The sequence below is a fragment of the Aquila chrysaetos genome, chromosome 3 (assembly GCF_900496995.4).
Source record: "Aquila chrysaetos chrysaetos chromosome 3, bAquChr1.4, whole genome shotgun sequence".
NCBI lineage: Eukaryota > Metazoa > Chordata > Aves > Accipitriformes > Accipitridae > Aquila > Aquila chrysaetos.
Window position 1 is genome coordinate 66721366 of NC_044006.1, and position 22797 is coordinate 66744162.

Consider the following 22797-nt stretch of genomic DNA (forward strand, 5'->3'; position numbering starts at 1 on the left):
TCCAACAGTAACTCACATTCTTTCCCTGGGAATAATAAGCATTGCAATTAGTGAACTAGTTAGTAAGTGGTTAGGGAGGACAGCAGCGGCATTTCTCGGTTTCTGGAAGCAGAGCGCTCAGTGTCCACATGGTCTCAAGCAGGGGAAAAAAAAAAAAAAAAAGAAAAAAAAAAAGAAAAGGCTTGAAATCCTGCCTGCAGCCTCCCTTCTTGCAAGCTGCCCCTCCGGCTTCTCCCAGACGAGCCGGCAGGATGTTCGTATTCCCTCCGGGGCCATTCTCCCTCGCTTTCTCCCGGGAGCCGGGCAGAGCCGGCAGCCCAGGGGGAGCGGAGTTTGGGGGCGAGGGCTGGCGGAGCTGATGTCAGAGCAGGGCGGCGGGAGCCATTGGGCTGCGGGAGACTTTGCAGCAGCAAATCCGCCCCCCTCGCTCCCCCCCCCCCCCCCCCCCCCCCGCGCCGTCGGCTTCAAAGCGGCCGGTGCCCAGCAACTCGCAGAGGTGCGAAAAGTGGGCGCGGGGCCGGCGGAGCCGCCGCGGCCGCCCCCGGGCATCGCCCCGGCCGGGCCCGGCACGTCGGGGCGGAGGCGCGACCCCTCGCCGCCACGCTGGGCAGCGCCGAGCGGCCAGCCCAGCCCAGCCCAGCCCAGCCCTACCCACCGCGCTATAAAAGCCGCCTCCAGAAAGAGGAGAAACTCCGCGGGAGGAAAACATCTCGGCGCGGTGCTGTTTCGCTGAAGTACGGGCATGACATCCGTCCTGGGCAGCAGCAGGGCGTCGGGAGGGCCGAGCGGGCAGCTGAAATGCAAGTCCAAGAGGAGGAGGAGGAGGAGATCGAAGAGGAAAGGTAGGAGAAAATTTTTTTTTCCCCCTTTTTCTTTTTTTTTTTTTTTTTTTTTTTTCCTCCCCCTCTCTCTCCGCCTGTCTCCCGCACGCACGCCCCGGCAGACACGTCGGCCGCTCCCGTTTTTATTGTCTGTGCGCGGCGCACGCCGGCCCCGGCCCCGCCGCTGCCCCGACGGCCGGGGCGGGGCGGGCGGTGCCTTCCCCGCCGCGCCGATCCGCCACCGGCGGGGTCCGGCCGGGGAGGAGGGGGGCCTCCGCTCTCCCCCGCGGACGGGCAGCGTTTGCTCTCCTCCTCTCTTTGTGTCGGGCTGAGGTGGAAGCCCGCGGGGGTGCCGGCGGGCGGGGGGCTCAGCGGACCCCCCCCCCCCCCCGTCCGAGGTAGCCGCGGTGCGGCGGCGGAGCTGTCCCGGCGGCTCCGCCGGCCCCGGCGCTGCCCCCCCGCCCGGCCCCGGCGCCGGCAGCCTCACCCCGGGCTGCCGCCCGTCCCGCTGTGCCCCGGTGCCGGCCGGTACCGGCGGGCCGGACGAGCCCCTGGCAGGGCAGAGCGCGGCGCGGAGCCTCCCGGGGCAGCGCGCAGCTCCCGGCCGGCGGGCTGCGCCCCCCGAACTACCTCTTCTTACGGTTTTTTGAGAGGGTCCGCCGAGTTTGGCTCTTTCGGTGCTGTTCCCCTTCCCTAAGCGGAGCTTTGCTAGGAAGGCGCTAATTGCCAGAAGCGTGAAAAGTGAAGCTACGGGGTGTCCTTGCGACCGGGGAATATGCCCTAGATAAAAGCTCTTCGCCAGGCTGTCCTGTTTTCTCCCGTAGAGGGGATGACACACTGCTGCCTGGTTTTTGATGTTTTGCCTGAAAAAGCCGAAGTTAACAGTCTGTGAACACTTTAAAGTAAAATGAACTGATACGAGAAGCAGAGTGCCAGAGATGCCCAGCTGCAACGCGTTTGATTGCAGAGATGCTAACTCCAAGTGTTTATCTAAGCAGTAAATATCATCTAACCTGTAATTGTCATCATTATGTGGGACTAACGCAAGTTTTAGTCAGCTAGCTCGTCAACTCAGGTGGATGCTTTGGATACACTATTTCTTCTTCTGATTCTAGAAATCCTAATTTGGAAGGCACCATTAGCCAAGTGTCCTTTAAATATTGATTGTTGTACCCACTAAGCACCGTATTTGATAACTTTTTAGGAAGGTGTCAAAGCAGGTTTTGTGTAGTAACTAGTGAAAACCGCTCAAATGGTAAATGCTAGACTATATCACTTGATTGTCACTATTTTAACTTCGGTGTCTGAACTCTCTATACTCAGAATCATAGTAACAAATAGCGACGTGCGCACAAGTAAAAACAACAGACGTGCAGATAAATCAGGACTTCCAGTAGGTGTGTAACCTTGACTTGTTACTCCGGATCTGTAGCGTGCTATAACACCTGCTGACAAAGGCTGTCTTTTACGCTCCATTACAGAATAAATTTTAAAATAGTAAGCAAAGGGCGAGCTCCCATACTCAGTCTCTTTAAATCTGCTTGTACTTAAGTGGTGCTCTGCAGACTTCCTTCTGCTGTATTCGTTCTAGCAAAACTACTTTTCGCGGGAATCGCAACTAGCCTTAGCTACCCTGTGCTTGGCCAAGAGAAAAGAGTAATCCATTAACCTATGGAATGGAGTAAAGGTGCCTTGTTATAAAGGTAAATTGTAAGTGTTAATTTTCTTTCTAAGAAGCAGACAGAAGTGAGGGTCTTTCAGTAAGACGTTTCTAATGCATCCTTTGTTGCTCTATGTTTTGCCAAAATAAGGTGGAATTTGAATGTTGTAAAAAACACAAAAACTTGCTAAACAGTAACTTGGTAGATGACAGCTATTTGCAGAATACACAGCTGGAGGTTGATGGCATTCTAGAAAGTGCTTGACTGACCAATATCAATAAGAAAGTGCACTTGAAGAGTTCATTTTTTTATTCTTCCAAACATGCTATTGTAACCACTTTCCAAATAACGTAGTTTGTTAGTATACTAATTACAGGGAGCAGTGCTTTCATTCGTATGATTTTTATCTTCTTTTCTGTGTCATCACAGTATATATTCATAAAAATACACTTTCCTGTAAATTTATGCTGGCAAAAAATGCCTGTAACTTAAGGCATGCCCAGTATAAAACCTGTTGGATTTTACTATTATGCTAGTTTATTTACTTATCATATATTGATGTGGGGGTTTTGATGGTATCTAATGCAAAGGTGTTGTTTAACAAACTGTCTGTCCTGGAGACTAGTCAAGAAAATGTACATTAGGCACATAAACGACTACATCTTTATGAGAATTAATATGGGCTCCACTATTTTGCAGGTTTGATCTATTTAACAGATTGTGAAAAATCTTTGTAGAGAGTTACACCACAGACACTTGCCTTTAACTATTTTCCAGCACATTTTGTTCTTTAAAGCAAGAATACTTTTAGTAGCGGTTTTAAAGTGTGTAACTACACACATATGTTTACACACACACAGAGAGATACCTATGGACATGTGTAGACAAAGAAATTCACTCTAGTCTTCAATTGAAATTGAGTATTAACCTGTGTAAGGAAATGAAATTATCTGTCACATCCCCACTCCTTAAGGAGATGGACTCAGGAAATTATTTATACAACTTAATATATTTTATTACACATTACATATGAACTGTGCTTAAAACCAGGTTGAGGCATCGCCTGTTAGAATATCTAGGAATGTGTAGCAATAGAAGCAGATAATATTCTCTATTTAATAGTGTTGTTTTTCCCCTTCTGATTTACTTTCCATGTTTTCAGTCATATTTTTGTCCTGGTTAGTGTGAATTATAAATTACTGTGTCTGGGTGTAGCACTTGCTCCATTTCTTTTATACCTGGATGCTCTGTTTTAGGAGTTTCCTGGGGACAGAAAGCAAGTTCAAACAAGGAAAGCAAACAACATTCTCTGAATAGCTATATTTCCCTGTGTATTTAGGCTAAAAAAAAATAAACCCTACATGCTGCAAGAGACAGAGAGAGAGAGAATTTCCATATATGCAAATCGAGCACTGAGAAGTGTAGGACACTGAGTGTGATTCCAGTGTACAATGACATCGTCCAATAGTTAATTTGCATGCATCTTATTTTTATGCTTATGAAATCCAGCAATCCTTTCATTATAAAGATCCTACCTTGAAGGATTAACATTTAATGTCCATGCAATGAGGATCACATTGCATGCATATATTTGCACAGTGATTTCATTCAGTTTTATACCACATGCAAAAAGTGTGTTAAAAAGCTAAAATGGGGATATTCATAGCCGTTTGTTAAATTAGTATAGGTAGGAATATTTTTATTGTCATTTAGAAAGTGAGTGAGTTAACTCCCAGTGAGAAGTAAATATCTTAATTTCTCAAAGACCTAAGGAAGAATAAATACAGATGCTTGCCAGATTATCTGCATACTAATTTCGTGTAAAAGCAGTAACAGGTATTTTATATTTCCGTCTCTCTGTTTTTTTGTTTTGCTTTGTTTTGTTTTTTAATCTGTGTGTGTAAAAGGACCAGAGTTTAGAAAACTATGCCTAATAATTTAGAAAAATACAGTTTAAATTTTTAGGGCTTTATAGGAAGTTGCTGGCTTTATGGGTTCTTGTTGTGTTTTCTCCGGGGCTCTGGAATGTGGCAGAGTACTGGCAGAATTCAGCACAGCAGCTTCAGCACAGTTTGTGCAGATTTCATAGCCTGTAGTATAGATTTTTAAAAGAAGGCTTGTTTTCTGAGATAAATGATTACAAGTAGACCAAACAAAAGCAGAGTTGCCGTTTACTGATAACACTAAAAAGGCCACACTTCAGCAGCCTCTGGCAACTTCTTAGAAATCAACATATAGAAAGTTAACTATGAAATGGGTGATTGGAGATATGCCCCTTATGAGTTACTATTTTCCAGTACAAGACAACAAATAAGCCACCTTATTTGTAATGCCGTTTTATAGAGCTAGCGATTAAAGTTAATTACTGGAAACGGGAGGGAATCAGGTATGCCTGATGTGGTAGAAGGCCATGGCCGAGGTCGCTGCTGATACAACGGGACACGAAATAAAAGTTGACAGAATAAACTAAATAAGGGCAGCAAGCGGGTGAGAGAGGCAAAAGGATTGTGAAATGAAATTCCATGAAAAATTAATGAAATAGAAAGATTGTGCTGAGGACGGAGGGAGGAAACCAGCTTGGTTCTTCATCATCCTGCAATGCCAAAGTAATAAATGAGCGTGTTTCATCTTGGCGAGGTTCAGGGACACAACTCCTTCCTCCTTCCCCACAACAGGATTGCGTCGTGCTTCAAGATGTGTTCCGCTTATCTCGTCCCCTGACAGCTGGAGAGGAAGAGACTGGATTTGGTGATAAAATTAAATTGATTAAACCTTTATCCATCATCTAATTTGGTACCTTTCTTTTTTCTTTTTTACTATTACCTCCAATTTCTAGTGATCCGTGTAATGACAGCAATTTGAGATAGCATCAAGGACATTAGCTACGATGACTGAACTTAAATTTAGAATAAAAATATGGGATTCATGAGCCTATATCTAAATAGCAGACGATTAGGTTATACCAGAGTTGTATCTTCCTAGCAACAGCATGTAAGAGTGAGGACAATAAAATGGCACATTTTACTTTGAGAGAGAACAAAATATTTCAACTTTACCTCAAAGTATTCATTATTTAAGTAAAAAAGCATTAATATAAATATTGACCATATCTTATATGAGCAATGACATATATAGCCATTTTTACCTTTTTGACCACATAAATTGTCAGATGTTTTGCTTTCTTCAGTGGCGATGCAGAGGCACGTAAAGCTAGTGGCAAAGTATCATACTGTTGGAAGTTGCTTCATATTGCTTAAAATTTTGTAGCTTCTCCTTGGTGATTTGGGTAGGGAAATTCTCCCATAAGGTGAGAGAGAGCTTTGCATACATATTCCAGTTTAAGTGACATTAATAGAGTTTATAAAATACTTAATGGCAGCCCTTTCTGAAGTGATACCCTACAAATGGAAAACGCTGCACTAAAAATTAAAGGTCAGATCAAATTGCCTTGTGAAATACCAAAGCTACTGAAGGTTTGTGCAAACTGTTTTCTTAGATTCCTTTAATGCCCTTTAGGTTAGCAAGTTGCATTAAAAAAGTGAACATTAGAATATCTGTCTGATCTCTGTTAATTGTAATACTTTTGAATTACTGCTGTCCAGTATTGTATAGGTTTTGCGAGTAGTAATGAACCTGAATTGATCCTTATGTTTACAGCTAACTATCTCTACAAACTTTCAGGCAGTTTACTGTTTTTTCCGTGTAAGCTACTAGTTATCCAGACAAAAAAAGCTAATAGGCATCAGTAGATGGATTATTCTCAAGGCATCTGTGATGAACTTGATGTTTTCTGTGTAGAACAGCGCGGTTTGCCTGCAAATTATTTAAGTTCCGATAGTAAAATGAAGTGCTTACCTTCCTGCTCTGGCTGACCTTTGTTCCCAGCTGTATGAATTTGAAACGCAGCAGCCAACCCAGAGGAGTTTTAACAGCATATTGTGATATATAGTATATTAAAAAGACGGCTTTGTTAACTGGCAGAAGCAGCTTGTCAACCCATACTAATAGAGAACCCTCCCCGAGTCGTAAAATAACCAAATTTAATGCTTTAGCAGAAAGCATTAAATGGATGGCGTTATCATTGTCATTCAGTCAGTCTAGAATTTCTTACTTCTTACAACGGGTTTGAAATATGAAGACGTATTTTGGGGCCCTGAGTTAACAATACCCGCTCCGGACTAAGGACTGGACATCGCTGTGGATGGTTTAATGAAAATCTCCGCTAAGTAAAGCGTGATAACAAGGGAAGCACAGAGCAGGGCAGAGTGCGTGAAGAGCAGGATGGCTAATATTGAAGATATTACGGTGTCATTAATGAATGAAAGGTGTATTTTCACTGGGTGTATTCTGTTTCATCCTGGCTGTTCGAGCTCCCAAATGTGTACTAGAAATAGTGAGGGTTCAGAGACATATGGCAAAAGGGATTAGAGATGTGTAAAATTTCAGTAGAAGAAAATTGATAAGATTTATATTGTTTACTTTGGAGATAAACTTAAGAAAGAATACAGTAAAATTATATTAAAGAAGGAGAGATTATAAAGAAGGTAAACAGGCTACTCTAATTCATTCCTGATTTTTTTATTTACAAAGACATAGGCCTTTAAGGAAACAGAATTTCAGCATGTTTAGTAGGGTTGGAAGTACTTTTTCTGTTGAGACAGTATGTAGCTGGCCTGGGGAATTCATTCATTCAAGGTATGGAAAAACAAAACTTACATATGTGTAGGAAGTCGAGGGATTTGATTAGGTCAGCTGAGACTAACGCTAAAAAGTTTGCTGCTTGCTTCAGTGAATGTAGGCTTTGGCTTTAGGTAGGATGCACTAAGAAGGATTTGTTTTTTTTAATATGAGATATGAATCGTCTTTTTCAGGAAATTATCTGACTCCTGACTGACTTGGATTACGTGGAAAGATGATTTGTAGGCTGTTTAATCGCTCCTGCTCACTGTGAGGCTGTTTGCACTCTCCTCTGTTTCCACAGCCGAAGCTGTAGCACGGCGGTTCAGGAGGCGCCGTTCTGCTCGGCTTCGCGGCGGTGGCAATGCGCATCCCTCCGCCCGCGTGCCTCCCAAAACCAGGAACGCAGCTGCGAGGAAGGCAGGCGCATTTCCTTGGAATATTCCTGACGGCTTTTTAAGTCGCCTTCCTCTCTGTTCCTACTCAACGCCTTCCCTGCATGATGTATGTAAAAATAGACCGAAATTGAGACTGATTCCCAGTCTCTTCCTTCGATGCTGTAGTGAGGTTAGGAGGATAACGATAAAAATTAATACACCCCCCGTTTCTTATTCCCTTGGAAAAAGAAACAAAAGAGTAGGATAAAAGGGGGTGAAAACGAAGTTTACAAACACGTGATCATTTGTCAGGAAGAAAAAAACCACAGTTACGGGCGTGACTGCTAGTCCGTCATCATCAGATGAATATTGTGTAGTAGGGGGTTACCCCTGCAAACCACAGTCTGTCTTTGTGAAAGTGTTCCTGCTGGGTTAGGGTTTGGTCCCAATGCTGTACCAAATATTGCCTCTGATTTTGGAGTTGTGCCACTTGTGAGTGCTGTTTCTGAAACCTGCAGTATGTGTTGGTGGCGTTTTATTTGTGGTTCAGGAATGAGGAGGGAGCAATAAGTAGAGCTCAGCAAAATACTTCATGATGAAGTGTGATATTTTTTCTCCATTTTTTACATCATCTTTGTTCCTTATAAGAGAAATGGTGCTCAAAATTATTAGCAGAGTCACCTTTCTTTTAAGTGCTCATGAAACATCAACATGAAGAGTCAAAGCTGCTGGGAAGTGTGGGAATAAAGAAGTAGAATTTGACAGATACTTTATCTCCATCTCCAGAGAAAGAGATTTACACGCAACTAATTTTATGCAATTGCCCGCTTCTTACCACTTCTCAGAGACTGTGAAATAGCTATTTATTCCTTAAATAGTGGGGTTTAACAAATGTAAAATGATGGCTATTAAGCGAACTGTAATAACGTGTTACCTTTGTATAAGGCCTGATGCTGCTGCCCCTACTCACAGTAAAATTGAAACTGAAACTTCTCAGCATGAGTCAGGGTGGCAGAACTGTGCTGCTATATACATGGGTGTCTGTGCCTAAATATATATGTACATATATACATTTTTGTATGAAATATAAACTTTTGCTTCAGCTGTCTAGCTGTATTAAATGAATGACTATAATAAACTCCCAAGTTATATTAGACAAAGGGTTTTAAAGCCTGTAGAGTCCAAAAAATATTTACATTAGGGATTAATTTTTATATTACATTGAAGGATTTTGTTTAGAGATGTAAAAATAAAATACATTTGTATAATTTGTTTATTTATACACGTCCATCCATCCACGCTGTATGAATTTGTAATTTTAAATATATATATATATATAAAAACATTCTCATAGGATTTGTGTATGATCTTTCTCTATGTAATACTAATAGTCTTGCAGACAAATCACAAAGGCACAACTGCACAAGGATTATAAGATTGTTTTAGAGTGAGAAATAAACAAATGAAAGAAACTTCTTATAAGCCAGATTCTTTAGGATGTTTCTATGTTCTATTTCTCTAGATATGTTTTCTGAGTAGCTAAGTAATTCAGAATGGTGAAGGCAGAGGCTTATGCAGGAGCCTGTAATACCCATGTCAGGAAACCCCGAACCTTTACCGAAAAGGTGGATTTGTTCTTAAGTTTCTTTGTGTGCTGATCTTCCTCCAGCTGAAACTTAGGGAAGAACTGACATAACTGGGAGCAGAAGCCAACCCTGAGCTCATGCTCCGTTTTACATCCATGCCAGCAGCCCTGCCACAAACTGCCAGGCAAAATGCCGATGGATTCTTGAACAATATTGAACTGAAATTAACTTTCATTAGCTGATTTCCAGGTTGTAATTTCCTTCCGTCATGCCAATCATGAATTGCTATTTATATGTTCATATGAATGGTGATTTTGGGAGGCGAGGGGCCGAGCTGCAGTGGTCTGCGTTGCCTCCATTGTTGAGCACCGCAGACAGTAATTAAATTGGAGCTCAGCTCTTGCTGCTCGTGGATTTAGGAGTTTAAAAGAAACAGTACAAAAAGGGAATGTTCTCTAATATCACTGACAGCAGGTCTCCTCCAGCTACAACTGCTGCAAAGATTATTGATTGATCTGTGTTTATCATTTATTTATGCTAAAGCATCTGATGTGTTTCTAAAATCTCGTTTCTCAAATCAAGGTACTTGAGTCATTTTCAATTCACATTTATAATGACCAGTTTTTACAGCTGTATGACAGAGGTTTGCTTTACCTGGTGCTGTGCCCACAAGGAGCACTTTTTGTGCCTTCAGCAGAAATCCATGAGCACAAGTCATTTGATAATTTAAAAAAAAAAAAGTTTCACTGTGCAAATCCTTTAGATTTCATAGACAGGAAGAAGAGGGAATATACAGTATTCAAGCATAAATGTGAAGCATTTCAGTTCTGCCAGAACAAGTCAAAAGCTAGTCTTTCTAGGTTAACTTGTATCCTGCCAATAATACTTTTTAAATGAGACTTTAGCTCTGCATTAATTTTGCTAAAAAACTGAAGAATTTTGGAATCTTCGCATGTTATAGCACAAGGTGTAAACTGTAAGGTAAAAACTCGCAGTAAGATACTAACAGTACCAGTTACCAGAAGATGGTTATTAGGTGTCAAAAAAAAAAAAAAAAGTGGGGATTTTAAAAAATGTACACTGGGTTTGATTAGACAGAAATGAAATAGCCTTTTGCAGTTTAGAAATGTGGTTTGTAATACAAGTAGTTTAACAGAACACTGCTTTATAGATTGGTTAGCCCAGGCACATTTTTAAGCAGGTGATACATTCTGCTTAAATGGGGTAAGAAACCATAGACAAAGAAGTTTTGGCAGATCTTCCTGAAGGCTACCCGTGAATTCCTTATTAAATTTATACTTTTATGATGTAAGGCACATTGGACTATTTTTCCCTGCCAGTGACTTAAGATCATCCTTCTCTTCAGATAATTGCAACTCATCCCAGCCAGCAAGGACTTATTGCCCAGAGTTAATAAAAATGCATCAGTGTAATCATATTAGGTACACGCTCAGAGTATTTATGAAAAGTTGTTATTAACTCTCTCAGACAGAGAGGCCACATTCCCCCAGTTTACAGAGAGGGAAACTGAGTCAGAGCAGTTAATAAATCTGTTGCAGAATTAATTAGCAAGAGGTAGGAATTCGGGAGTCTGTCGCTCCAGTTTCAAGTATCAAATGAACCTGTTTCTAGTTCGTACCTATCTTTTCTGTAGCTGCATCACATCTCTGGCTGCATCACATCGCTTGGGTTTATCACTGCGAAATACCCGTGTGACACGGCAGGTCCGTGGGAGCGCTGCTCATGTCAAGGCGGCCAGTGTGCCACGCTGCACGCCGGCAGCGGGTGCTCACAGCCAGGAGCAGGGGTAATCCCTGCCTGCAAGGCAGCCTGCTACATTTGTTTGCAAAGCGGTTCTGCCTGGTGGTGTTTGAAATAAGAGGGCTTTTTATTTATTTATCTACTTTGTGTGCAAACGAATGCACGGGATCAGATTCTTCCTTGGTGTTAAATCACATTTGCTCTTCAGCTCCTGGAGGGCTTTTGATTTCTCCCAGAATGGCTTGTTAGACATGCTGAGGGCGAGGTTTCTGTGTATCCGAGTTTACATTTAAAAAGGCAACTCTTTCTTCAATATTAGCAGCACATTGCTGACAAGTCTGTAGAATAACTCTTTTTTTATAACATACATTACTTCCTTCAGATGCTATGAGAATTTGCTTATGGAATTGACTGAAACTGTTACAGATTTTCTTTTTTTTTTTTTTTTTTAAATGAGATTTGTCCTTTTAGATGAACCACTTAATTTCCATAGGATTAAATATTATCTAAATTTCATAACTTTTATTTCCATTAAAAATCTTAGTAAAAGTGCCTACATTTGTGCCTTGCCTGTAATTCATCAATTTTGTATATGCAAGTGCTTCTTGGAAGACCAGGAGGCTATTCCACTTTAGCTAAAACCACTGTAAATTGACCGTACTATTTAACCATAAGATAATTCTTTGACTAAGATGTGGCAGACAATTCTAAGATGAAAAAAAAGAACAAGCTCTGGTTTCTAGATCTAGGAAAGTAATTCTAAAAGCTAAAAACAATTAAAAAAAAAATCTGTTCCCTATACATTATTACTTTAATTTTGCCTCAAAAAACTCCAAGCCCTCATCAAGAATCTCCGAAATTAACTGAAAGCAAGAAGCAACAAATTACACACTGTTTCAGGTCTTGTGGAGCGCTGTTTTAATGGGAACATGAATTAAACACTATAGAAGCTATCTCAATTTATTGTTAATGATTAAAAGATAACCGCAAAGGCTCCAAAAAGCCATTCTTAAAATAAAACATAGTGTATGTAACCCTGAAAATCCATGTGTTTATCACCTATTTGCACTTTTTGAATTTATTTCTGTCTTTACCAAAACACCCGTCTCCTTCTTCCCCTTGTTGCTTTTATCTTAATCCCCTTCTTTGCATCCCCACCTATTGAAACAGCTGTTATTCGTACAAATTATGAAAATGAAAGTATATATGAGATTGGTGGCTGGATAGGACCAATATATCACCAAAGGTCTTTGGGGGGGTAATGTATGGCCTTGGTTCAGCAAAATCACTTGTTCAGTCATTCCATTGCTGCTCAGAAAAGCAGTAAATAATAAGTAACAAGATCTGCATACCAATATGCAGGCACTTAATATTTTGTGTGGAATCAGAAACTGAATAAGAAGTTACTATTATTTTCCTAAAAATTTTCCACGTATAAAAAAATTTGTAATGCGCTTACGTGCCAACACCTATCTCTTAGGGCTCATTCTGTCTTAGCATATCTAAACTGATCTTTCTACCACTTCCTGAACTGAATAGATGTTTCTCTGACACTGGCATGTGAAGTTGGTTTCTGTGCTGTTTAGACGGAAATGGGAGACAGCAAAAAGTAAAGGTACGGAGCTGAGACTATTATTCTGATGGCCATTACAGCAAAATCAATCTCTGCATCATATGCAGGCAGTTGGATGAAAATAGTGGTTTGTTAATCTTGGTTTATCTTGTTAATCTTGGTTTCAAATAATTTTCCTTTTGTTGGTTTGCCCCATACTATATTGTTGCAAATGCTGGCGTTAGGCGCATACCTGCCTGCAGGTGCAGTCACGCACAGACCTCGTACAGACAATCAACTGAATTTCCATCTGTCATTTCCCCGTGCTCCAGCAGGTATCAGTGAGTCTGCGCATTGTGGGAGAGATGATGGTGACTCACTGAAACCCACGTGGCAAAAAGAGACTTCTCAGTGATCGTCAGCACAGGCCTTTTACATAGAGATGAAGTGCAGGTGGAAAGGCGCCCTAAAGGCATGACGAGATGCGATGCTCTCAGCGCATCTGTGGCCAAAAGCGTGGCTTAAGGGTACCAACAATATGGCTCCCTGCCCAACTGTAGGGAACTGGTTTCCATCAGCCCTTTCTAGCAGACAGCTTGTCTCTGCCGAATGTTGACAACATATTACATAAATTTCCCTGCAACAGCTTGTTTAAGAAACTTTCCCCAGTAATGTAGATTAAGTTAGAATTTTGTTTTGACTGCTGTAATGCATATTCATTAGATAAAAGCCCAGACAATTACTGTGATAGTTTCACTAGCAGGTGGAGCATGTTTTAGGATTTGATGGGCATGGGATTTGATGGAATAATCTCAGAGAAATTTGGGGGATTATTTTTATGATGGGGGTTTGTATGAAAAGTGAGAACGTAAGCAGATTTGAAGGTGATTTCATTATGTTTTTACATGAGTTTTCTCTTACCATTTTAAATCTAGAATAAGTTCATACTTTGAAAAAATGAAGGTCTCTTAGGGCAAACAATCAACACGCAAATAAATGCTACCGGAATAATATAGTTTAAAATTGCATAAATAGTAAGCAGCGGTATTTCTAAAGGGATATCACTTTATTGCGTTCATTTTCCAGAACTAGAAAAGAACTAGAAAAAATATCTTCTATCTTAACTTCTGTAATGTTCACTTTCATCCATTATGTACATTAAGGTTATAGATTAATTTTTGTTGCATAGTTAATATTACAGAAAATATGCATGCATCAACATTGCTGAGAATTTGCGAACAAAAGAACAATTTCCTTTTTTATTTCCACTAGAAAAGAGAGAAAGGTTGAGAACAGAATCGAGATGAAGAGAATAGGAGCCCAATCCTGCACTGTCACAAGGGAGTCTTTCTTTTTCAGGAGCACCAGGCCTTACCGCTTGCAGGACCTTCCCCCCATAGGTCATCCTCACATGGGTGGTCACGTTGTCTTCAGTGCAGATTGACCTCAGTGGTAATTTTTATAGGGGTTAGGGTCATGCTAACTGGCACTATCAGTAGTGGATCACTGCCAAATTAAGAGTTTCAAAAAGAAAACAAGGAAGTTAAAACTGCACACTCAGGAAAGCACTTTATTTCATCCCTACAGCACAGCATCAGAATTTTAACATTAAAGGAGGTTTAAAAATATACTTGCATAGCACAGAAGTTATCAGTCTAGACTCCCCATCTGTTGAATGCCTTGGAAGTATCAGTAGCAGTTCAGTATCTGACTTAAACAGAAATCATCATGTAAAAATGCTAATAATTCCTCTACACTGTTTTGTTACTAATGGAACTTCAAAGCTATGAATGCATATGTTTGTATTCAATTTCTATTTATATACTTAAACACAGACACTCTAGTACCATGCATATTAACGTGCCAATATGTGCTCTGGCAATGCGTGTATTAACGTACATGCATATTTATATAAAGGGCTGAACTCAGTGGAAGTTTTGTCCTAGGCTTCATAAGGAGCTCGGATTAAACCCCGATTTTTTTAATGAACATTGGGCCAAATTTCCAGGAATTGATTTGGTTCATAACATTGTCTTTTTGTTGTTGTAGTTGGTTTTTAATTCTTAAGCACAAGTTTTTTAAGAGCTGCATCATTTTCACCAGCTTGTGTAGAGAAGTCTGTCTGTTGACAGAGCTGCTTCCATACTTCCTTCGCCATCCTCCTTTGTCTTTCTTGTTTTCAGTGTGTTTTAATCATGTTTTGTAATCCCCTATGCCGTTATAACTGATTAATTAGCAAACCTTCAGTTTCAGGCTCTGAATTTTTCTCTTAGGCTCAGACCATTTATAATCTCAGCTGAAAAGACAAGATTGAACATCTGCCTTGTAATTCATCTCTTTGCATCTTGTACCCATCATGATTATTGTTTGTTCTTTATTATAACTGGGGTTTTTAAGGGTGAAATGTTACACACTGCATTATCTGGGCTCTTAGCCTGAAAATAAATCCATGCAGATGGGCTGCAGTGAAATAGTGAAAGTCAAGGACTCCACAACTCGTGTTCTTTTGTAGAATTTGGGACCTCAGATGTCTGTTTTTTTCAAGAATCAACTTAAAGAAACTGTGGCAGGGAAAAGATAATGGTGGATGAATTGTTTCTTTTGCAGAGCTTTCATCAGTTTATATTTTTGAAATTTTCTTTGCAAAGATGCAGCATAGAAACATATGTATATTTGTATATTTATGAAAAGTAAATAAATCCAACATTTTCATCCAATCGTAGGATGCCGAAATCTATGGTTTTCAGAAAATCACATTATGGGACCTACAACTGTACCAGCTACTGGTGGCAGTGAAAGGACCATCCTTCAGAAGTTCAGGTCTGAGCTTCACTCAACTCCTTGTCAAGATTTCCACATGAAGCCTGTTTGCTCGGAGCTTCTGCGGGGAGCATTTTTCTCTGCTGCACTTGCTGTGCATGTTTTTTGATATAGTTGGGATTGAAATTTTGAGGGATTGAAGGGGGATCAAGTACATATTTGCCATTACCTATTTCCAGCTGGAAACCGTGGGATGGCAAACTTTCTCTCCCCTCTCCCTGACGCACAGTGTGAAGGGATAGTGGAAGAGAAATTTTGCCAAGACATTGTACATTTGGCAGGACAGGTAGAAAAATGGTGAATAAAATAATTTCTTTGCTCATCCCACCTACTGTCCTAGTCATGATCTCAAGCACCAGGTAGCAGCACAGAGCGGATTTATTTCTCCAAAAGGAACTGGCTGTCTCCAAGTGTCACATAATTTATGCAGAAATTGCTTGTTTCTCCTTTCTACTGCAGCTGATACCCACATGGACTTGTCCATCCAGAGGACCCTGTTCTCTTTGGCCTGAACTGGGCAGAAGGGAGGTATTCAGGCTCTCCCATATGTAATGTCTTACATCGGTTAGAGGCCTGACAGTGTCAGCCGGCTGCTGGGTTCTCTTGCAAATATGCATTTCTGTTATTCATGCAGTCTGAGCCTTCCAAAAACTGTGAGACCTCCAAACGATTCTCAATAGGGTTACTGCAGGTTTTGGAATCATACTGTAAAATCATATAGTTATAAGTATTTTCATTATGGAAATATAAGAGAAAAGAAAACAGCTAATGGTGGATTTTTAACTGATTTTTTTATTTCTTTCACAACTCTGATCTTTGTAAGTACTAGATTAAAAAATAATTTCAAACATGAATAAGAAATAACATGTGCAGAAAACTTCATTTCAGCTAGAATTAGCAATGTGAAGCGCCTTTCTGGGGCTGTGATTCCAGTCTGCCGGTTTGCCAGAGTGCGCAGAACAAGTGTGGCTGTGACCAATGGAGCCCATGAAGCATTTTGAAATAGTCTCTAGCGCTCATTTCTTTCTCCAGGAAGAACTAATTTTAAATATTCCAGCAGGCCTTTCAGGAGATATAGCATCTTGCTCTCCTGACTGCCTCTTTTTTTATGTTTGTTTTTTAAGAGATCTCCTCTCTTGCAGATGTTTATTTTCTTACAGCATTGTATTGCCCAGATGCATGGCTCTCTTCTCAGCCTCCAGCTGGTCCCCTTAGCTGCTGTCTTTGGACAGCAATGTATCAGCAAGGAGCAGCTGACTCTGATGCAACTTGGTTAGGCTGAGTTTTGGGATAACAGAGTGTTTTAGAAGGTGCAACGTCTCAAGTGTTGATGGGACTTAGTGGGGATGCAAGACCCCACCTACGACAATCTGCCCACCAGAGGGAAAGCTGACATGAGATTCGCATGCGAGACACTTGCCTATATTGCCTTCTGCGCGTGTTTTCCATTGACCATGGCCAGGCAGGCTGTTTTATGAAGAAGTCCATGAACTCTGTGTGTGTCTGTCCAGGTGCAGGTCAGGGACTTCAGTTAGGCATGTGCTAGGGAGCTGCTGAAATGTTGGGGTGTCATGGTTCAAGCCCAGCTGGTAACAAAGCATTACGAAGCTGCTTGCTCACTCCTCCCCCCTGGCCTCGATGGGATGAGTAGGAGAAAATATAAAGAAAAGCTCATGGGTCAAGACAAGGACAGGGAGAGATCACTCAACACTTATGGTCATGGGCAAAAGACAGACTCAACTTGGGGAAAAAACAAAATCAATTTAATTTACTACCAATCAAATCAAAACAGGGATAATGAGAAGTAAACCCAAACCTTAGAACACCTTTCCCCCTCTCCCCTCCTCCTTTCCAGGCTCAACTCCATTCCTGAATTCTCTACCTCCTCCCCCCAGCGGCACAGGGGGACGGGGAATGGGGGTTGTGGTCAGTTCATCACACGTTGTCCCTGCCGCTCCTTCCTCCTCAGGGGCAGGACTCCTCACTCGTCCCCTGCTCCAGCGTGGGGTCCCTCCCTCGGGAGACAGTTCTCCACGAACTTCTCCAACGTGAGTCCTTCCCACGGGCTGCAGTTCTTCACAAACTGCTCCAGTGTGGGTCCCTTCCACAGGCCGCAGTCCTTCAGTCACACACTGCTCCAGCGCGGGCTTTCCCATAGAGTCACGGCCATCTTGGGGGGCATCCCCCTGCTCCAGCGTGGGCTCCTCTCTCCCCGGGCTGCAGGTGGGCATCTGCTCCCCCGCTCCCCTCCCCGGGCTGGGGGGGGACAGCCTGCCGTCTCAGGGCAGGCTGCAGGGGCATCCCCTCCTCCTCCTGCTCCTCCTCCCCCTCCTCCCTCACTGACCTCGGTATCTGCAGAGGGGTTCCTCTCACATTCCGATCTCTTCCCCCGCTGCAGGTTCCCCTTCTTAAATCTGTTCTCCCAGAGGCGCTACCGCCATTGCCGATGGGCTCGGCCTGGGCCAGAGACGGGTGCAACTTGGAGCCAGAGAAGCTTCTAGCAGCTTCTCACAGGAGCCACCACCCCTGGTACCAAAACTCCACCACACAAACCCAAAACAGGGGGTCACAGGATGGTACAAATCGCAGCCAGTTCTGCTGGATGTGCTCACATGAACCTGTGAGAGATGTATCACTAGGGAGTCACAGAGCCATGTTTCTCCTATGTCTCCCGGTGGTATGGTGGGAGCACAGCGGCCTGTTGGTCCCCCCAGCTCCATCAGCAAGGAAGACGGGTCTTATCTGATGTTTATCTGGGGTTTGGGGGTAGGTTCACACACTTGCAAAATAGATTTCCACTAAAGGAAGCTCTATTCTGAAACTGGCAATGCTGAAACTTAAAATTATCTTCTCCTTTATTACTAGGACCTATTTTTAGGCCCTAATTCATGTCTCATGTGAACGCGGTCCTCCCACTCCTACGTTGGGAGTACTGAACTGGAGTCTGAGGGCTGTGTGTTACATTTTCCAGAAATAGGTGCTACCCAAGATTTTGAATATTTGCATTCTTTGCCTTTTAAAAAAATGCACCCACTGGTTTCAGGCCTGTATATGGTTTTAAAATAGTGAAAAATCGAAGTATGAACCGCTATCCTTTGTTTTCTTGTCACTCAATCCTCATTTTTATTTTGGTTGCGTGGAGGGGATCTTTGCTTAGTTAGTTTGCATCTAGATTCTGCAACTGCAAAAAAATACAGACTATAGGCCCAACAACTCCTATTAAAATATTTTGGATGTCTCCTGTTTTCTGCGCTCTGCTCTTGAGCTGCAGTACCACAGCTGTGGTCACCCATAAGCACCTGAAGCTATTTACGCCCCACTGTCTTCAGTGGTCAGCGTGAGGCCAAATCCAGCAGCACAACTACATTACTTTCCTGTTGGAGCCCCTGCAGCTGGTGCTCACGGAGGTAAACTCTGGTAAAAATTCCCTCGTGGGAGCCCTAACGTGCAGCAAGGGCAGCACCGGGCCTTCGGGGGAGGCTCCAGCTGATGCCGTCAGGCAGCAGTGAGAGGATTTCGGAGAGGAGGCTTGTCCCCACCACAGCTTGGGTGGAGGAGGTGGCTGAGCAAGCTGGCGAGCTGTGGGAACTGTGGCTACCGTGGCTGGGGGCTGTGATGCCGCAGCCCCTGCCCTGCTGCGTGACCTCCCGCCCAGCACCCCTGAGGACGCGGGCCCAGAGATAGCTGGATCAGCACCAGCGGCTGTGAAGCAAGGAGTTCAGTGGGACTCTGCTCGTTAAAAAACCCTGCTGGTACGCAATTTAGCAAGCTATCAAGCTAGATGATGAACTCCAATGAGGACGGGAGTTTATTTACTCTGGAAACGCAGCCACCGCTCCCGTTAGCGCTGGCTCTGTGGGTGGAGGACGCCCGCATTTGTGTGCCAGGGCCCTGCCCTCCCTGGCTGCAGGCACATGCTTGTGACTGTTCTTCGTCTACTTTCAGCTGTCACTGTCCTCCATTGAGTGTTTGTGGTGTTCATGCTGTACTGACAAACAGAGGGGGTGACCCTGCAGCCTGTATTCCCAGGAGCTGCTCTTAGGCATGCAAGCTTCCCATTCGGTGGGATACCTGCAAGCCCACGTATTGCAGGAATGGGCCTTCACTGTCACATCAGAGTAACCGCGGTCTAACGGCGAGCGCTCTGATTTTGGATGTCGTCTGCGGCCATCGTGCTCTTACCTGGGAGATCCATTCCAAGGAGCAAAGGAACAAGATTTTATCAACAAGTAGTGCGGAAGGAGGGCTGCCTCTGCACCTCTGTGTTTGGAAGGTAAGCCAAGCCAAGAAGGCTCTGGGTACTGCCACTCCACAAACAAATTATAAATATAAAAGATGTAAAACATGTATGTTTTTCCACAGGGGATGGAATTATACATCAAATAAAACCTAAAGTCATTATTTTATTTAAAAAAAATAATAAAGTCTCTTACTCTGTCAGCATACTCCACAGACTAATATGATCAACCCAATAACAACTGTCTTGAAAAAGAAGAGGAAAAAAAAAAAACAAAGCAGTGTATAGAACTTGGAAAAGATGTTTCATACCTTTACATAAATAAGGCAAAAATAAATGACACTTTTAGAAAATGCAAATCAAATCTGTTCTTTGTTTTAATCTGTTGTTATGGGAGCTTGCAATAGGTAGGATTAGAAAATGATCACTGAGAAATATTATTGGTGTACTGAATATTTCAAGTCACTGAGGACTCTCTCATTTAAAATAAAACCATCAGCAAAAGGCTGTATCAATGTATGAATGGAGAGGAATCAGATATTTCTGCTACTGCAAAAAATTAATAACATAAGTCATTAGCATTAGCGCAACTTGCTTCTCTTTCTAATTTACAGCCACATATCTAGATTAACTGTAAAATATTCCTGGGTTTAGGACACACTGTCCTCCATTGAATGCTTAGCCTGGAAAGGTTATTAACATTGAATGGGGACTGTTCTCTCAGGAGAGCTGCAGATAAAATGACCAGGGAAAGAAATAGCACAACTTCTCAAATTAGCATAATTAGTAATTATCTCTTAATAGCCCCACTTGGCTTTGGAGACTTGGCACTTGAAATTCCGCTTAAAGTTCAGTGAGGAAAAACAAATTTCACGCTGAAATGTCTCAATAACACAGCTGAGCTGCTGAGGTAATCATCTGGTTTAGGTAAAGGGAAGGAGATGAACATATGGATAGGGAAGATCTTTCCTGTAAGCACTGTGTTTGTGTTTGCATATGTAAAGCACTCGAGGCTTAATGGTACAATTGCGACTTTCTCTGGGGGTGAGGGGAGGGCAGGAGGATGAGTGGGACTTTTCTCTGTTCTTTAGTGGAGAGAAATAGATGAAGATAATAAATTAAACAGAGGAAATCCCATTCATTTTGCACTAGAATAGTGTAATTTCTTTTGCAATTCTGGCTGAAATAAAAAAATGGAGACAAACAAGCCAAGCAGTGGATAGAAACAGCAGCCTTTATTGTAGCCAGTGGCAGAACTAAAACCTTCCCAAATGGGTACGGTTCTCCAACATTTAACTCAAGGCAAAATCGGATGAATAAGCACAGGGATCCTGGTATCCCTAATTTTTTTCTTTCTGTGGCAAGGAAACAGATGGCTTTCTTAAGATGCTTTTGTCTGGGAAAGAACAAAAGCAGAAGAGAAATATTTACCATTTTTACATACCTAAAGCCCAGTCCTCTTTATCCTCAGGCAGAAAGCAATTTATCAGTCCATCCTGATCGAAACAAGCCTTTGTTATTAAGAAGGCACGTTTTGATTTACATGCTGCACAGCTGGTTGGAAGCTTTCCACCAGGAAACACATATACGATTGATAAGCCTTCCTAAACTAGTTTGAAATAGGAAAAAAAGTTGTTTCACTCCAGCCTCTTTGGCAGGCAAGGCAATTCATGTTGGGTGCCAGCACATCAGTAGTGGATTTATTGAGGTGATAGATTGGGGGGCTTGGGGTTTTTTTTTTTGTGGGATATATATACACACACATATGTATGTATATATATTTTTAAGTGCCAGACTGCCATGTCCTGAAGGTGCAGGGAGTCAGGGGTGCAGTGGTTCATGCCATACATGGCCCTTCCTGGAGTAGGGTCAGGTGTCCTGTAGAAGAGGCGCTTTTTGTTCTGTCTGCAGAGCAAAGGTCCCCTTTGCTGCAGGGAAATAACTCTTTTGGTGCCGTGTCAACCCACAAAATAGGAAAGATGAAGATAAACTAGTCAGAGGAGGTTGACAGCTGTTATAAAACTGATAGGCTGACATACTCATGGCCAGAGGAGGAAAAGGTTTGGCTTAGAAACTCTAATTAAGGCTGGCCAAGGTCCATTAGCTCATCTTCACTAGTAGCTTTGCAGCCTCACACCCTATGTATCACCCTTATTATACAGGTTCTAAGTGAGAAATGTGATTAAGCAAGCTGCTATCCTGTGTTTCCAAGGCCCAGCCTCTGAAAGCAATTCAAATGCCTCTATCAACCAATAAAATCCATTTCAAAATTCAGAAAGAGCATGAAGGCAAAGAGGGAGAAGGGAGAAAAGAAATGGAAGCAGATCAAAAGAGATGAAATGACATTTGAAAAGTATGGAAATGAGGACAATATTGAGACTGCATTAATTACAAAAAATCCTAAAAGATGCAGAAATCCAGCAGGTCTGATGTAAATATTTGCAGGCTGACAGAAAGCAGGGAGATAGGGCAGTATCATGATGAAACGAACACATTTCTCCCTGTTCCCCCTACCCAGTCCTACTCCCAAATGAGCACTTGACAAATAAATTAAGCTCAAGCACTAACAGTGGAGAGAGTGCAGAAAAATATTCTGATGGACATCTGAGATATCTCCTGATAGGCTGTACGTGGGCAGCTGCTGAGAAGAAAACGCTACAAAAGAAGAATGCCCACTCCTTGACAAGCCTCTTTGTTGAGTGATTGATATGTTTCTGCTTTCCTCCTTCGCTATAATATTGGGAATGTGAGCTGCTGCTTCGGGGCCAGAACTATTAAAAAATAATCATCTGTGAATACTAGCTTGACTTTTTTTTCAATGCATATAGCTGGAGATGGTGAGTGTTGATTTTCCTTGGTACCCCAGACTGGATTTTTTAGGGCAGGTTTCTCAGAACAGGTCTTTGTCATTTTGCTTTTAAATTTCATCTTGAGAAATACAGGAGAAGCAGTTGCTTAGTTGCACATGTGTCTTGTTTGCTTGCAAAGTTCATTAGATGGATGATCTTGTTAAATTCAGGAACGCTGAATTTGATTTTTGGCTCTGCTGCTGTTCTTTTTGTGACTGTGGCAAACCGCTTGCCTCGTCTGTGCATAGGGTCCATGAGGACAGACAGAATATGTTCATCACTATTTATAATCTCTTTGCGCTGTGAGCCCTTTAGAGACCACTAAATTATATCTGAAATGACGTGGTCCTGCTCTGATTTGGGACCTCCTGGTTACTACTGTAAAAGTAATAGCAATGTTACTAAATGGCATTAAGTTTTATTTCTAGGCATTGAGGAAGCTGAGCGAGTAACCTG

The 22797-nt window shown here is 42.3% G+C and overlaps 1 protein-coding gene across 1 annotated transcript in view; it reads left to right on the forward strand.

The window, feature by feature from the left end:
• The first annotated feature begins 504 nt into the window (after positions 1-504).
• The window catches only part of ADARB2 (adenosine deaminase RNA specific B2 (inactive)), a 325303-nt gene continuing 303010 nt past the window's right edge, over positions 505-22797 (forward strand). The window contains exon 1 of the mRNA XM_030010080.2: positions 505-842. Coding sequence (XP_029865940.1) covers positions 743-842 — 100 coding nt within the window. The 5' untranslated portion in view covers positions 505-742. The remainder of the gene's footprint in view (positions 843-22797) is intronic.